Source organism: Somniosus microcephalus, unplaced genomic scaffold, assembly GCF_052327205.1.
Source record: "Somniosus microcephalus isolate GS21.2 unplaced genomic scaffold, FLI_Smic_1.0 unresolved_chr1, whole genome shotgun sequence".
Classification (NCBI taxonomy): domain Eukaryota; kingdom Metazoa; phylum Chordata; class Chondrichthyes; order Squaliformes; family Somniosidae; genus Somniosus; species Somniosus microcephalus.
Genome location: NW_028225179.1, coordinates 134615819 through 134632006, shown reverse-complemented (window position 1 = coordinate 134632006; position 16188 = coordinate 134615819). Strand labels below are relative to the sequence as shown.

General features: G+C 49.2%; 1 protein-coding gene across 1 annotated transcript in view; it reads right to left on the bottom strand.

The window, feature by feature from the left end:
• Nucleotides 1–16188, bottom strand: part of mrps18b (mitochondrial ribosomal protein S18B) — a 65050-nt gene that overhangs the window by 13843 nt on the left and 35019 nt on the right. The window contains exon 2 of the mRNA XM_085974913.1: nt 1492–1618. Coding sequence (XP_085831039.1) covers nt 1492–1618 — 127 coding nt within the window. The remainder of the gene's footprint in view (nt 1–1491; nt 1619–16188) is intronic.

Genomic DNA, 16188 nt, shown 5'->3' with positions numbered 1-16188 from the left:
GCACCACCCAGTCCCAGAGGGGGAAAGGACAGTGTCTGGCCCACTGCACCACCCAGTCCCAGAGGGGGAAAGGACAGTGTCTGACCCACTGCACCACCCAGTCCCAGAGGGGGAAAGGACAGTGTCTGACCCACTGCACCACTCAGTCCCAGAGGGGTAAAGGACAGTGTCTGACCCACTGCACCACCCAGTCCCAGAGGGGGAAAGGACAGTGTCTGACCCACTGCACCGCCCAGTCCCAGAGGGTGAAAGGACAGTGTCTGACCCACTGCACCCCCCAGTCCCAGAGGGGGAAAGGACAGTGTCTGACCCACTGCACCACCCAGTCCCAGAGGGGGAAAGGACAGTGTCTGACCCACTGCACCACCCAGTGTCAGTCATGTTCTTTTAACATCATGCAGCCATCATTCTCAATAATGGGCTGAATATTCCGATCCCTACGGGTGGGTACGCGATGTGTACCCACCCGTAGGAACATTGGAAATGCTGGTTTCAGACATGCACTGCGCATGCGCTGGAAACCGGCATTTCCGGTCTGTCAGGAAAGCTCTCGACAGATCCTCCGGCTGCCCGGGAGAAGGGCCTCTGCGGGGGGAGAGTTCCGCTTTTTGGAGACCCTCCGCCCGCAGAAAACCCTTACAATTCTTGCACCTGGTAAAAGCAGGCGTAAGGCCTGCTTTTACCAGGATAAGAGTTGAAAAAAGTATTGATTTATCATTTAAAAATACTTTTTAAAAAAAGTTTATTTTTAGACCCGTTAAAAACTTGAATTATTTTTTTCAAAAATGTAAAGTTTTGTTTAAAATAGTTAATTTATTGGACTTTCAAGTCATTTTAAAAATGTGATTTAAAAAAAAAATGTATTTAAAGTTTTACTATGTTTTGGGGGTGATCTCCATTCATATATTTGACAGGTCTTCCTGTCAATTGTATGAAGGGAGATTCCCTTCTTTGATTGGCTCCCCATGGCCCACGTGATCCCAGGGGTGCTGCGAACTACCTGCGCCTCTGGGATACGTCGGCCCTGCGCACCGGCAGTTTGGAGAGGCCCAGCATTAGAACTGTGCGCCTCCCGGGAGCCCTCGGGTGAGGGCGCAGATTTTTCCAGATCGCAGCCTTCCGCCCGCAGGAGGCCTGCGATCGGAATATCTGGGCCAATAAGTGCATGAAGCCCCTCATTTAGAGATCAGTTTCATCCATGCTAAATACCACCCAGTTTATTCGCTAGCAGCTCTCCTCAGCCCACATCCATAGACTGAAAGGAGGTGTCAAATTTTGCTCAAGTATCATGGGACATTCTGGTCCGAGGGGCGATTCCTACAGCAGTCAACACAGGGTCGGGTAATGATCGGCTTCCAAGAGAAACCCCACGGACCGAACCGTGAGAACTGATCCAGGTCTCGACTAATCCCGGCGCGTTACTTGAGCAGTGCTTCACAACGGCGGAGCCAGTGCACGGCCCAGCTTGCATTTTGAATATGAGCCAAGTACCTTCGCTCTCCAGGTATTCCCACGGGCGTTCCTTGTAGCGAGAGATCATGTCGAACGTGGCTTGGTCCGATCCGGTGCTGAAAGGCTGGTGCACGGGTTGCAGCATCCTCCATTGCGGAGTCGCACTCTGCAGGCGGGGAACAAAGCGGGGAAATGAAACCATTGCAACACCTCATCCAATTCCCCGTCCCACTCCGGCCTCCTACACTGTTCTAAATGAAGCTCAAGGAACGGCGCCACATCTTTCGATTTAGGCACTTTACAATCTTCATCGAAAAAAGATAAAGAAAGACTTGCATTTATACAGCGCCTTTCATGACCACCGGACGTCTCAAAGCACTTTACGACCAATGAAGTACTTTTTTGAAGTGGAGTCACTTTTGTAATGTGGGAAACATGGCAGCAAATTTGCACACGGCAAGCTCCCACAAGCAGCAATGTGAAAATGATCAGATAATCTGTTTGTGTTATTTTGGTTGAGTTGAACAATTTCAGATCATACCCACTGCTCCCATTTTTTCAGTAATGGTTTTGCTGTTACCATTTACAGCTCCTCTCGACCCATCTTTTGTTTCTTTACTTGTCCCATTACCACCCCCTTTTGCCTCGCACCATCCTCCCTTTTGTCATTTAATCACTCCTGCCTTCCACCCTATCACAGTCCTTCCTTTTTGTTCTTTCCTCCCATCCCCAACCTTTCCCTGCCTCTGTACTTGCTAAAAACCTGTTATATCACGACCTTGCGTCACAAACGGCAAAAATTAAACGACCTGAAACATTGACTTTCTTTCTCTCTCTGCCGATGCTGCCTGACCTGCTGAGTGTTTCCAGCATTTTCTGGTTTAATCCAGTCTTAAGGGTTCCTTGAGCTATTTCAGGAAAAGTATAGAGACCTTTACCTCACATCTAAGCTATGCTTGCACACTTCCTTTTGTCTTACACACTTATCACCGTCATCTCCTGTTCTCCACCCGATCGCTCTACAGCTCATTCTTTTTCCTCTCTTCTGTATGTGGTCTTCCTCCTTCACCTGTCCCTCGCCTTGTTCCTTCTTCCAAGTTGCTCATCAACATCTTCCAGTTCTGGCAAAGGATTACATACCTGAAACCGTCACAGATGCTGCCTGACCTGCTGAGTGTTTCCAGCACTTTTCTGTTTTTGTACCTGCGCCGGGAGTGTTTGATGGGACAGTGTAGAGGGAGCTTTACTCTGTATCTAACCCGTGCTGTACCTGCCCTGGGAGTGTTTGATGGGACAGTGTAGAGGGAGCTTTACTCTGTATCTAACCCGTGCTGTACCTGCCCTTGGAGTGTTTGATGGGACAGTGTAGAGTCATAGAGTTTTACAGCACAGAAAGAGACCCTTCGGCCCACCGTGTCCGCGCCGCCCATCCATCCCTGTCCAGTCTAATCCCATTTTCCAGCATTTGGTCCATAGCCTTGTATGCAATGGCATTTCAAGTGCTCATCCAAATGCTTCTTGAATGTTGTGAGGGTTCCTGCCTCTACCACCCTTTCAGGCATTGAGTTCCACATTCCAACCACCCTCTGGGTGAAAAAGTTCCTCCTCAAATCACCTCTAAATCTCCTGCCCCTTACCCTGAATCTATGCCCCCTTGTTATTGACCCCCCTACTAAGGGGAAAAGTTCCTCTTTATCTACCCTATCTATGCCCCTCATCATTTTGTACACCTCAATCAGGTCCCCCCTCAGCCTTCTTTGCTCCAAGGAAAACAACCCCAGCCTGTCCAGCCTCTCTTCATAGCTGAGGCGCTCCATCCCAGGTAACATCCTGGTGAATCTTCTCTGCACCCTCTCCAAAGCAATCACATCCTTCCTATAGTGAGGCGACCAGAACTGCACACAGTACTCCAGCTGTGGCCTCACCAGCGTTTTGTACAGCTCCATCATAACCTCCCTGCTCTTATATTCCATGCCTCGGCTAATGAAGGCAAGTATCCCATATGCCTTTTTAACCACCTTATCTACCTGTTCCGCTGCCTTCAGGGATCTATGTACATGTACACCAAGGTCCCTCTGACCCTCTGTACTTCCTAGGGTCCTACCACTCATTGTGTATTCCCTTACCTTATTTGTCCGTCCAAAATGCATCACCTCGCACTTTTCAGGGTTAAATTCCATTTGCCACTTTTCCGCCCATCTGACCAACCCGTTTATATCGTCCTGTAGCCTGAGGCTTTCCTCCTCGCAATTTACCACCCCACCAATTTTTGTGTCATCTGCGAACTTACTGATCATACCTTTTCCATTCTCATCCAAGTCATTTATGTAGATCACAAACAACAAGGGACCCAGCACCGATCCCTGAGGTACCCCACTGGACACAGGCTTCCAGTCACAAAAGCAACCTTCGACCATCACCCTCTGCCTCCTGCCACTCAGCCAGTTTAGGATCCAACGCGCCAAGGCACCCTGGATCCCATGGGCTCTTACCTTCTTGACCAGTCTCCTATGCGGGACTTTGTCAAAAGCTTTACTGAAGTCCATGTAAACCACATCCACAGCATTTCCCTCATCCACCCCCCTAGTCACCCCCTCGAAAAATTCAATCAGATTTGTCAGACATGATTTACCCTTGACAAAGCCATGCTGACTATCCCCGATTAATCCTTGCCTCTCCAAGTGGAGACTAATTTTGTCCCTCAGAATTTTTTCCAATAATTTCCCTACCACAGATGTTAGGCTCACTGGCCTGTAATTCCCTGGTTTATCCCTGCTACCCTTCTTGAATAATGGTACTACGTTAGCTGTTCTCCAGTCCTCTGGTACATCCCCTGTGGCCAGAGAGGTTCTGAAAATTAGTGTCAGAGCCCCTGCAATCTCCTCCTTTGCCTCCCACAGCAGCCTGGGATACATCTCGTCCGGGCCTGGGGATTTATCCACTTTTTGGCCTGCTAAAACCGCTAGCACCTCCTCCCTCTCGATGCTAATATGTTCAAGTATGTCACAGTCCCCTTGCCCGATTTCTATGTCTGCATCGTCTTTCTCCATAGTGAACACAGATGCAAAAAATTCATTTAAAACCCCGCCTACATCATCTGGCTTTACACACAGATTGCCACTTTGGTCCCTAATGGGCCCTACCCTTTCCCTGGTTATCCTCTTGCCCTTAATATACTTATAAAACATCTGAGGATTTTCCTTTATTTTGCTCGCCAGTGTTATTTCATGGCCCCTCCTCGCCCTCCTAATTTCTTTTTTAAGTATGCCCCTGCACTTTTTATACTCCTCTAGGGCTTCTTCCGTCTTTAGTCTTTTGTAACTGCCAAAAGCCCCCCTTTTATTTCTAATGCATTTTTGTATATCCCTTGTCATCCAAGGTTCCCTTTGCTTGTTGGTCCCACCCTTGACCTTTACAGGAACATGTTGGCGTTGTACTCTCTCTATTTCCCTTCTGAAAGTCTCCCACTGTTTTGATGTGGATTTTCCCATAAGTAGCTGCTCCCAGTCCACTTTGGCCAGATCCTGCCTTATCATATTAAAATCGGCCCTCCCCCAATTTAGAACCCTTATTTCCGGGCCGTCTTTGTCTTTTTCCATGACCACCTTAAATCTCACCGAATTATGGTCACTGTCACCAAAATGCTCTCCTACTGACACTTCCACCACTTGCCCGGCTACATTCCCCAGAATTAGGTCCAGTACCGCCCCCTCTCTTGTAGGACTTTCTACATGTTGGCTCAAAAAGCTCTCCTGGATGCACTTTAAGAATTCTGCACCCTCTAAGCCTTTCACACTCTGACTATCCCAATTTATATTGGGGAAGTTGAAATCCCCCACTATTATTACCCTATTATTTTCGCATTTTTCTGAGATTTGCCTACATATCTGGCAAGCTTTACTCTGTATCTAACCCGTGCTGTACCTGCCCTGGGAGTGTTTGATGGGACAGTGCAAGGAATCCTCAGAACCTCCACCACACTCTGATCTGGAGCTGGTCCAGGATTCTTTAAGTTGCTCCAGGAAGACTCATTTACAGCAAATTCCAACCAACAGCCCAAGTGACTGGAAAGCTTTCGGGGCTGTGTTGTTCAATAACTTTTTAACAGTAGCTCCTTTCAGGCTGTAAATGTAAGCTTTAATGTCTCTGGCACAAGCAGACAGCTGGAAGAGGGACAGAAAGTTTTTTTTTTTTTTAATTAAAAGTTTTTGATGCCAGGTTTTTAAAGGCAAGTTGACAAACTCTTTTCCCCAATCCCTCCAATCCCCACCTGAAGATACTGAGGCACAACCAGCCTCAAGTACCTCACCCAAGTTACTCTTCTTCATGCAAGCTCCTGGACACAGTGTAAGCAGGCCTGCATAACCAAAGGGCATCTCGGAGTCCGATTCTGTCCTGCCCACACAGCCGCCTTTTTTTCCCCCAGTGTGAACATAAGAAATAGGAGCAGGACTAAGCCATACGGCCCAACGAGCCTGCTCCTCCATTCAATAAGATCATGGCTGATCTTTGGCCTCAACTCCACTTTCCCGCCCAATCCCTTGATTCCCTTAGTGTCCAAAAATCCATTGATCTCTGTCCGGAATATACTCAACGACTCAGCATCCACCTCCTTCTGGGGTAGAGAATTCCATAGATTCACAACCCTCCGAGTGAAGAAATTCCTCCTCATCTCCACCCTAAATGGCTGACCCCCTATTCTGAGACTATGACCCCTAGTTCTAGACTCTCCAGCCAGGGGAAAAACAGCCTCTCTGCATCTACCCTGTCAAGCCCTCCAAGAATCTTACATGATTCAATGAGATCACCTCTCATTCTTCTAAACTCCAGAGAATATAGGCCCATTCTACTCAAGCTCTCCTCATCGGAGAGCATGTGGGTCAGTCTGGTGTCTGACAGGCACAGAAACCCACTCCCATGGTCTAAGCTTTCTTCCACAGTGTCAGCTGTGGCTCAGTTAGTAGCACGCTCGCCTCAGAGTCAGAAGGTTGAGGGTTCAAGTCCCACTCCAGGGATTTGAGCACATAAAGCTAGGCTGACACTCCAGTGCAGTGCTGAGGGAGTGCTGCACCGTCAGAGGTGCCTTCTTTCGGAGGAGACGTTAAACCCAGGCCCCATCAGGTGGATGTAAAAGATCCCACGGCACTATTTCGAAGAAGAGCAGGGGAGTTATCCCCGGTGTCCTGGCCAATATTTCTCCCTCAAACCATTTTCACATTGCTGGGAGCTTGCTGTGCGCAAATTGGCTGCCACGTTTCCCACATTACAAAAGTACTTAATTGCCTGTAAAGCGCTTTGAGATGTCCGGTGGTCGTGAAAGGCGCTATAGAAATGCAAGTCTTTCTTTCTTTAAAAACAGAAAAATAATTTTGAGTAACAATTTCAGAATCCCAAACGATGAAAACAACAACAGAAAATGCTGGCCAGGCAGCATCCGTGGAGAGAGAAACAGAGTTAACGTTTCAGGTCTGGGACCCTTCATCAGAACTGGAAAAAGCTGGAGATGTAACAAATTTTAAGCAGTTGCAGACAGGGAGAGGGGGGGGCGGGGAGGGGAGGAAGGAATTGAAGGAACAGTCTGTGCTAAGGTAAGAGGCAGGAAAGATAAAATGTTCCAAATGGGGTTGGCAAAATCATACAGCATGAAAAATGGGAGCAGGGGTTGAACTCCATGTTGAGTCCAGAAGACTGTAAAGTGCCTAATCGAAAGATGTGGTGCTGTTCCTCGAGCTTACGTTGAGCTTCATTGGAACAGTGTAAGAGGCCGAGGACAGAGAGATCAGAGTGGAAGTGAAGCGGAGAATTAAAGTGACAGGTGACCGGAAGCTCAGGGTCACCCTTACGGGCTGAACGGTGGTGTTTCGCAAAGCGGTCACCCAATCTGCGTTTGGTCTCCCCAATGTAGAGGAGACCACATCGTGAGCAGTGAACACAGTATACTAGATTGCAAGAAGTACAAGTAAATCGCTGTTTCACCTGGAAGGGGTGTTTGGGGCCTTGGACAGTGGGAAGGGAGGAGGTAAAAGGACAGGTGTTGCATCTCCTGCGCTTGCACAGGAACGTGCCAGGTGAAGGGGAAGGGTTGTTGGAGGTGATTGAGGAGTGGACCAGGGTGTCCCGGGGGGAGCGGTCCCTTCGGAATGCTGAAAGGGGAAGTGAGGGGAAGATGCGTTTGGTGGTGGGATCACGTTGGAAATGGCGGAGGATGATCCGTTGAATGTGGAGGCTGGTGGGGTGAAAGGTGAGGACAAGGGGAACCCTATCATGGTTCCGGGAGGGAGGGGAAGGGGTGAGAGCAGAAGTGCAGGAAATGGAACGGACACGATCAAGGGCCATGTCAACCACAGTAGAGGGGAATCCTCGGTTGAGGAAAAAGGAAGACATGTCAGAAGCACTGGTATGGAAGGTGGCATCGTCAGAACAGACACAGCGGAGACAGAGAAACTGGGAGAATGGAATAGAGTCCTTACAAGAAGCGGGGTGGGAGGAAGTGTAGTCCAGGTAGCTGTGGGAGTCAGTGGGCTTACAGTGGATGTTTGTTGAAAGCCGATCGCCAGAAATGGAGACAGAGAAGTCAAGGAATGGAAGAGTCGGAGATGGACCATGTGAAGGTGAGGGAAGGGTGGAAATTGGAAGTAAAGTGAATGAACTTTTCAAGTTCAGGGCGAGAGCAGGAAACGGCACCGATGCGGTCATCGATGTACCGGAAAAAGAGGTGAGCGAGGGGACCCGTGTAGGACTGGAACAAAGAATGTTCCACATATCCCATGAAAAGGCAGGGCCCATGCGGGTTCCCATAGCAACACCTTTAATTTGGAGGAAGTGAGTGGAGTCAGGAGAAGTTGTTCAATGTGAGAACAAGTTCAGACAGGCGGAGGAGGGTAGTGGTGGATGGGGACTGGTTGGGCCTCTGTTCAAGGAAGAAGCGGAGCGCCCTCAGGCCGTCCTGGTGGGGGATGGTGGTGTAGAGGGATTGAACGTCCATGGTGAAAAGGAGGCGGTTGGGGCCAGGAAACTGTTAAAGTGGCGGAGAGAGTCATCCTGCCTCTTACCTTAGCACTGACTGTTCCTTCAATTCCTTCCTTCCTCCCCCTCCCCTCCCCTCCCTGTCTCTGCACCTGCTTAAAACCTGTTACATCTCCAGATTTTTCCAGTTCTGATGAAGGGTCCCAGACCTGAAACGTTAACTCTGTTTCTCTCTCCACGGATGCTGCCTCGCCTGCTGAGTGTTTCCAGCATTGTCTGTTGTTATTTCAGATTTCCAGCCCCCGCAGTATTTTGCCATTGTACGATGAAAACGTAATTTGATTTATTCAGTCGCCATAAACCAGTAGCCCCGGCCCACGATTGCGTTAATCCGTGACTTGCACATCAATATTCAGCAGGATGTGTCACAGGACATCATGTAGCACCACCTCAACTGGCCCATGGACAAAGATCAGCAAGTCGTTCAGTCGGGACAGTGGGCGCAGAAATAGATGACTTGGTGTATTACAATGCACGCGTCCCTTTTATATTCTACAAGTGTGGTCACAGAAGCATCGCCAACATTTCCTCCCCCCTCAACTCTTTACAAGAGCAAAGAAATTCTGGATTCTTTATTTATTGCTGTTAATAAGTTGACCTCGGGGGCATGTCAGTCAATAAGGCCAACTTGTAGAGTCCATTCCAATGGCCCTTGATGGCCAATAGTCTCTCCACCCCATCCCACCCCTCCACTCACCCAAAAATAGCTTAGGTGAATAGTGTCACCCAGTTAGGATGCAGAGCCACACACATGTGGAAGCTCCATGGCTCGATCTTGGATCTATTCCGAGCTAGAAAAGGTCATCTGCTGCTGAAACTCTCATCCATGCCTTTGTTACCTCTAGACTTGACTATTCCAAAGCACTCCTGGCTGGCCTCCCACGTTCTGCCCTTGGTAAACTCGAAGTCATCCAAAACTCAGCTGCCCATGTCCTAACTCGCACCAAGTCCCGATCGCCCATCACCCCTGTGCTCGCAGACCTACACTGGCTCCCAGTTACTTTCAAGATGGCAGTTGGGGACGGGCAATAAATTCGGCCTTGTTGGCATCAGCTACACCCCAAGAACAAGTACATAAAAATTAAAAAAGTGACCTAAACTGAAGGCAGTACGAGAGATGTGGAAGGCTTCAGATTTACACTCTTCATTTTTGGAATCTGTAAACACGTGCTTGGCTCCCAGAGTGCTGCGGTGTGACAATTTCTGCACGGCACGTGTTTTTGGCACATGAAGCGCGCTTGCATCATGGCACAGCGACGCCAGGCCAACTCATTTTAGGAGGCCAAAAAGGAAAAGGCTTTTAGTGCCAAAAAGGCAGATTGTGTCCCCGACCTGCGAGTCTCCCAAACAAAAAAGTGTGTCATGTGTTGATCACATGGACGACAGGAATCAGCAACACCAGAGTGGCATAAACACCCCTTTCCATACCAGGGAATCGCATGCATTTAACAGGGCAGAAAACCACAAGGCAGTAAAAAAAGTGAGCATTAACTACATTGCATTCTCACTAGATAACATTTAAAGCAGAGAAGGTTAAGAGGAGATTTGATAGGTGTTCAAAGTCATGAAGGGTTTTGATAAAAGAGTAAATAAGGAGAAACTGTTTCCAGTGGCAGGAGGGTCGGCAACCAGAGGACACAGATTTAAGGCGACTGGCAAAAGTACCAGAGGCGACATGAGGAAACGTTTAAAAAAATTATATACACAGTGAGTTGTTGCGATCTGGAATGCACCGCCTGAAAGGGTGGTGGAAGCAGATTAAACAGTAACTTTCAAAAAAAAAAATTGGATAAATATTTGAAGGAAAAAATTTGCAGGGCTATGGGGAAAGAGCAGGGCGAGCGAGACTCATTGGATAGCTCTACCAAATAGCCGGCTCAGGTACGATGGGCCAAATGGCCTCCTGCTGTGCTATATCATTCTATGATTCTAGGGAAGCTAGGCAAGTATGAGGGAGAAAGGAATAGAAAATTAAATTAGGAGGAGAGATTACATATACTAGGCTTGTATTCCCTGGAATATAGAGGGTTGAGCTGATTTGGTTCAGGTCTTTAGGATCGCAAAGGCACTGATAGGGTAGGTAGAGAGAAATTTTTTCCACTGGTGGGGAGTCTAGGACAAGACGACATAACCTTAAAATCAGAGTAAGGCCATTCAGGAGGGGAAGTCAAGAAACACCAGGACCTCAAACCCGGCACCAAGCTCATCGTCTACAGAGCAGCAGTGATACCCGTCCTGCTGAATGCCTCAGGGACATGGACCATGTACAGCAGGCACATCAAAGCACTGGAGGTGTACCACCAACGCTGCCTCCGCAAGATCCTGCAAATCCATTGGCAGGATAGGCGCACCGTCTCAGGCCAACATCGAGGCTTTGACCACGCTCGATCAGCTCCGATGGAAGGGCCACATTGTCCGCATGCCCGATACGAGACTCCCAAAACAAGCGCTCTACTCGTAGCTCCGACACGGCAAGAGAGCCCCAGGTGGGCAGAGGAAACACTTCAAGGACACCCTCAAAGCCTCCTTGAAAAAGTGCAACATCCCCACCGACACCTGGGAATCCTTGGCCCAAGACCGCACAAAGTGGAGGAGAAGCATCCAGGAAGGCGCCGAATACCTCGAGTCTCTTCGCCGGGAGCAAGCGGAAGCCAAGTGCAAACAGCGGAAGGAGCGCACGTCAACCCAAGCACCCCACCCACCCGCCCCTTCAACCACCGTCTGCCCCACCTGTGACAGAGACTGTAGGTCCCGCATTGGACTCATCAGTCACCGGAGAACTCATATTTAATGTGGAAGCAAGTAATCTTCGGTTCCGAGGGACTGCCCAAGAAGAATAAACACTTCACTCAAAGGGTGGAACTCTCTCCCACAAAAAGCAGTAGATGCTATCTCAATTAATGATTTTTAAATGTTAGCAAATTTTTGCTAGCCAAGGGTATTAAAGGATATAGAGCCAAGGCGGGCGGATGGAATTGGGATACAGATCAACCAGGATCTCACTGAATGGCGGAGCAAGCTCAAGGGACAGAATGGCCTACTCCTGTTCCTTTGCTGATAGGGTTAGATGAAGAGGGGTGGGAGGAGGCTCGTGTGGAGTAGAAAACACACAGCCCCAGGACAGTGCTGCAGGAGTTCCTCAGGGCAGTGTCCTAGGCCCAACCATCTGCAGCTGCTTCATCAATGACTGCAGTGTTCAGTGCCATTCACAACTCCTCAGATAATGAAGCAGTCCATGCCCGCATGCAACAAGACCTGAACGACGTTCAGGCTTGGGCTGATGTGTGGCGCGAATGTTAGCTGCAACTTAAGTGCCAGGCAATGACTATCTTCAACAAGCGAGAGTCTAACCACCGGCCCTTGACATTCAACGGCATTACCATCGCCGAATCCCCCACCATCAACATCCTGGGGGTCACCATTGACCAGAAACTTAACTGGACCTGCCACATAAATACTGTGGCAACAAGAGCAGGTTAGAGGCTGGGTATTCTGCAGCAAGTGTCTCACCTCCTAACTCCCCATCTACAAGGAACAAGTCAGTAGTGTGATGGAATACTCTCCACTTGCCTGGATGAGTGCAGCTCCAACAACACTCAAGAAGCTCGACAGCATCCAGGACAAAGCAGCCTGCTTGATTGGCACCCCATCCACCACCTTAAACATTCACTCCCTCCACCACCAGCGCACCGTGGCTGCAGTGTGTACCATCTACAAGATGCACTGCAGCAACTCGCCAAGGCTTCTTCGGCAGCACCTTCCAAACCCGCGACCTCTTCCACCTAGAAGGACAAGGACAGCAGGCGCATGGGAACACCACCCCCTCCAAGTTCCCCTCCAAGTCATACACCATCCGGACTTGGAATAATATCGCCGATCGTCACTGGGTCAAAATCCTGGAACCCCCTCCCTAACAGCACTGGGAGTACCTTCACCACACGGACTGCAGCGGTTCAAGGCGGCGGCTCACCACCACCTTCTCAAGGGGCAACTAGGGATGGGCAATAAATGCTGGCCACCCAGCGACACACAAACCCACACACTGGCACAGACCGTTTCTGTGCTGTAAATTCGCCGTAATAATGCTCACTGCCAGTACAAAGTTCCTCAGTTTCAGTTTTTTTTTAAATGCACCAACGAGCCTACTCGCCAGTGTTGCCACGTTGCAGTGGCTGCCAGCTAACTTACTCATCAGCAGCAGGCACTACCTGCTTTAGAGACAATATTCGCGGCAAAGATTGCCGCGGTTGCACCCGACTGCTTCGGTGGCGAAAAAAAATCAGCCTGCATAGCTGGCTTGAAAACTCTCCTCCGTGGCTCGGGCTAGTGGAAGCAAAGAGCGACGGAGTCACAAAAAAGCAGAAGGGCCCAGGTTCAATTCCCACCCAGTACAGAGCTGGCCGCTGCAGAAGAGAGCGCTCCTGGGTCCTTGCTGCTGGTCGCTGCCCAGCAGACTCGGCAGAAGGGCTGACATGTACGATGTTAGCACACAGGATCAGACACAACTGAGACGCCGGGGACACTGTCATCTTCACCCAGCTCGGTGGACGGGAATCCCACGGGACCGAGCGGAACGCCAGTTTCACATCCCCACCTGATATCACTCTCCACCTGCCTTCAATGTAATCGGGTGGGGTGTAAAAATCAGCGCTGCACCCCATCCCGTCGGTTTCCCCAAGGGCAGCTTAGGTTAAAATGGCCCCCCCAATAGTGCTTCAGTTCACACATGAAGAGCGAGTTTTTTTTTTTTTTTTTAATTCATTCTGGGGATGGGGTGGCTCTAGCAAGACTAGCATTTATTGCCCATCCCTAGTTGCCCTTGAGAAGGTGGTGGTGAGCCACCTTCTTGAACCGCTGCAGTCCGTGTGGTGATGGTACTCCCACAGTGCTGTTAGGGAAGGAGTTCCAGGATTTTGACCCAACGACGATGAAGGAACGGCCGATATATTTCCAAGTCAGGACGGTGTGTGACTTGGAGGGGAACTTGGAGGTGGCGGTGTTCCCATGCGCCTGCTGCCCTTGTCCTTCTAGGTGGAACAGGTCGCAGGTTTGGGAGGTGCTGCCGAAGAAGCCTTGGTGAGTTGCTGCAGTGCATCTTGTAGATGGTACACACTGCAGCCATGGTGTTCTGACGGTGGAGGGAGTGAATGTTTAAGGTGGTAGATGGGGTGCCAATCAAGCGGACTGCTTTGTCCTGGATGGTGTTGAGTTTCCCCGAGTGTTGTCGCAGTTGCACTCACCTAGACAAGGAGAGCATCAGCATCGCGTGTTTTCAAAGTTCAGACTTGGGGGCCTCCCGTAAGATTGCTAGAGTACGTGTGCGTTTGTGCACACACGTGCATGGAATTAAATGGTTGATTAAGTAAATCCTCAGGCATTATTCGCAGAGTGGAATATTGGGCGCATGACAATATTTTATGGGGCAAGATTACATCTCAACATTCAATAATTTTAATAAAACCACACTGTAGAATGACAATTAGGTAAAGTTATGTTTAGGCGTTAATATTTTACATTCATAAACTATTCCTGCTCAGGTTCTGCTGAAAGGTCATCAACCTGAAACGTTAACGCTCGTTTCTCTCCACAGATGCTGCCTGACCTGCTGCGTATTCCCAGCATTTTCTGTTTTTATTTCGGATTTCCAGCAACCGCAGTATTTTGGTTTCGCTTTATTCCTGCTATATCAAGTTTCATTTGCTCAACAATGAACAGTCAACTGGAATTTCCAGAGACCTGACAACAGTCTAGCTTGGTTCTATGAGGAACAGTTATTGTACACAGAATCTGATTAATCACTAGCTTAAAAGAAAGCTCGGAAGTTTCCCCAATTCAAAACTCCCCAGTGCCGCATTTGTGTGCACGCTTTAATCACCTTTACATTGTGACAACGCCTGGCAGCCAACAATCCAATTAAAGTCAGCAAAAAGGTTGCCTCAGCACCTTATTGTGACAGGCAGCGCACTTTATGCAGCTTCCACTGCCTCACAACCCTCAGGAGATCTCCGCACTCCTTCAATTCTGGTCTCTTGGGCATCCCCCGTGCCTTCAGCTGCCTGGGATATATATACGCTCCTGCGAAGCGCCTTGGGACGTTTCACGATGTTAAAGGTGCTATATAAATATATAAGCTGTTCTCGTTTCATAAATAATTTTCCTTCCTCTCAATTTTCTTCCAGGAAAAAAAAACTTGCATTTATCTTAGCTCCTTACAATGTCAAAACGTCAAAGTTCTTTTGAAGAATAGCTTTTGTGGAGCGAAGTGGTTTATTTGGGGCAGCCATTCTACACGAAGAAACTGCCCAAACAGCTTTGAAATGGGTGATCGGTGAGGCATTTTTTTTTTGGCAGGGTTACTCGAGGGAGGCAGGACATGGTCAAATAGTGCCATATTTTAACAACTCACTAGAACAAATTTAATAGCTCACCTGAAAGACAGCATCGCCATAAATGCAGCACCCACCCCATCCCAACTAAATACATGTAGATCGTTCCCACTGGTCTGCAAGAGTGCGCAAATTTAAGACGATCACAAAAATCATCAAAAGGATTTGCATTTATATAGCGCCTTTCATGACCTCAGGACGTCCCAAAACGCTTCACAGCCAATGAAGTGCTCTTGAAGTGGAGTCACTGTTGTAATGTGGGAAACGCAGCAGCCAATTTGCGCACAGCAAGGTCCCACAAACAGCAACGTGATAATGACCGGATAATCGGGGTTTTTTTTTTTTTTTAAGGCGTTGAGGGATAAATATTGGCCAGGACACCGGGGAGAACTCCCCTGCTCTTCTTCCAAATACTGGCCATGGGATCTTTTACGTCCGCCCAAGAGAGCAGACGGTGACTCGGTTTAACATCGCATCCGAAAGACGACACCTCCGACAGTGCAGCACTCCCTCAGTGCAGCACTGGGAGCGTCAGCCTCGATTCTGCGCTCCGGTCTCCGGAGTGGGATTTGAACCCATTATCTTCTGACTCAGAGGCGTGCGAGAGTGCTGCCCACTGAGCCACGGCTGACAGAGGTTTGCTGGAATATGGAATTCTGTGCCACAAACAGTTGTTGAAGGAGCAGAGTCCATACATTTTTAAAAAAGGGAATTATATAGTGTAATGAAATCTGTTTGTCTTGCCTGTATTCGTTTTGCACTCATGTATATTACCCTCCCCCACACGGTGTATAGTTTCACTTCCTCTTTCCCGACTAACCTGGAAGGTTCCAGGTCTTGGCTCTTGGCTCCGCCCCTGACTTCTCTTACTTAAAGATCTCAGGATCTGTATGACTCATTCCTGTGAGCCAGTCGGTGTGTTGAGATGTTAGCTCTGATCTTAGTGATTAAAAGCCAACTTGTTAAAGTCTATCGGCTGAAAATTCAGTAGCCTTAGCGCCTCATTTGAGGCGCTAGAGGGCCTTGCGCCGGAGTTATGGCCAGTAGTGAAATTCCCTGGGGCCCTAAATCGGCGTTGCTCCGGTAGCGCTGCGCCGGCACCGATGACGTCATCGGTGTGCGCAGCGTCCCGGTTGCCATGGTAACCCGCCCGAACTCCGAAATTGAGTTGCGGCCGCCTCGCCCGTGGCAGCCGCAACCAGCGTTTTGTCAGAGGTGCCTTACTGCAGTTAGCACCGGCGCATTAAAGGCCCCGCGGCGGCCGGCCGCTTTCCCGCCGGCCGCCTGCCCGCAGCTCCCTCCCCGGACTTCTCTCCCCCCCCCC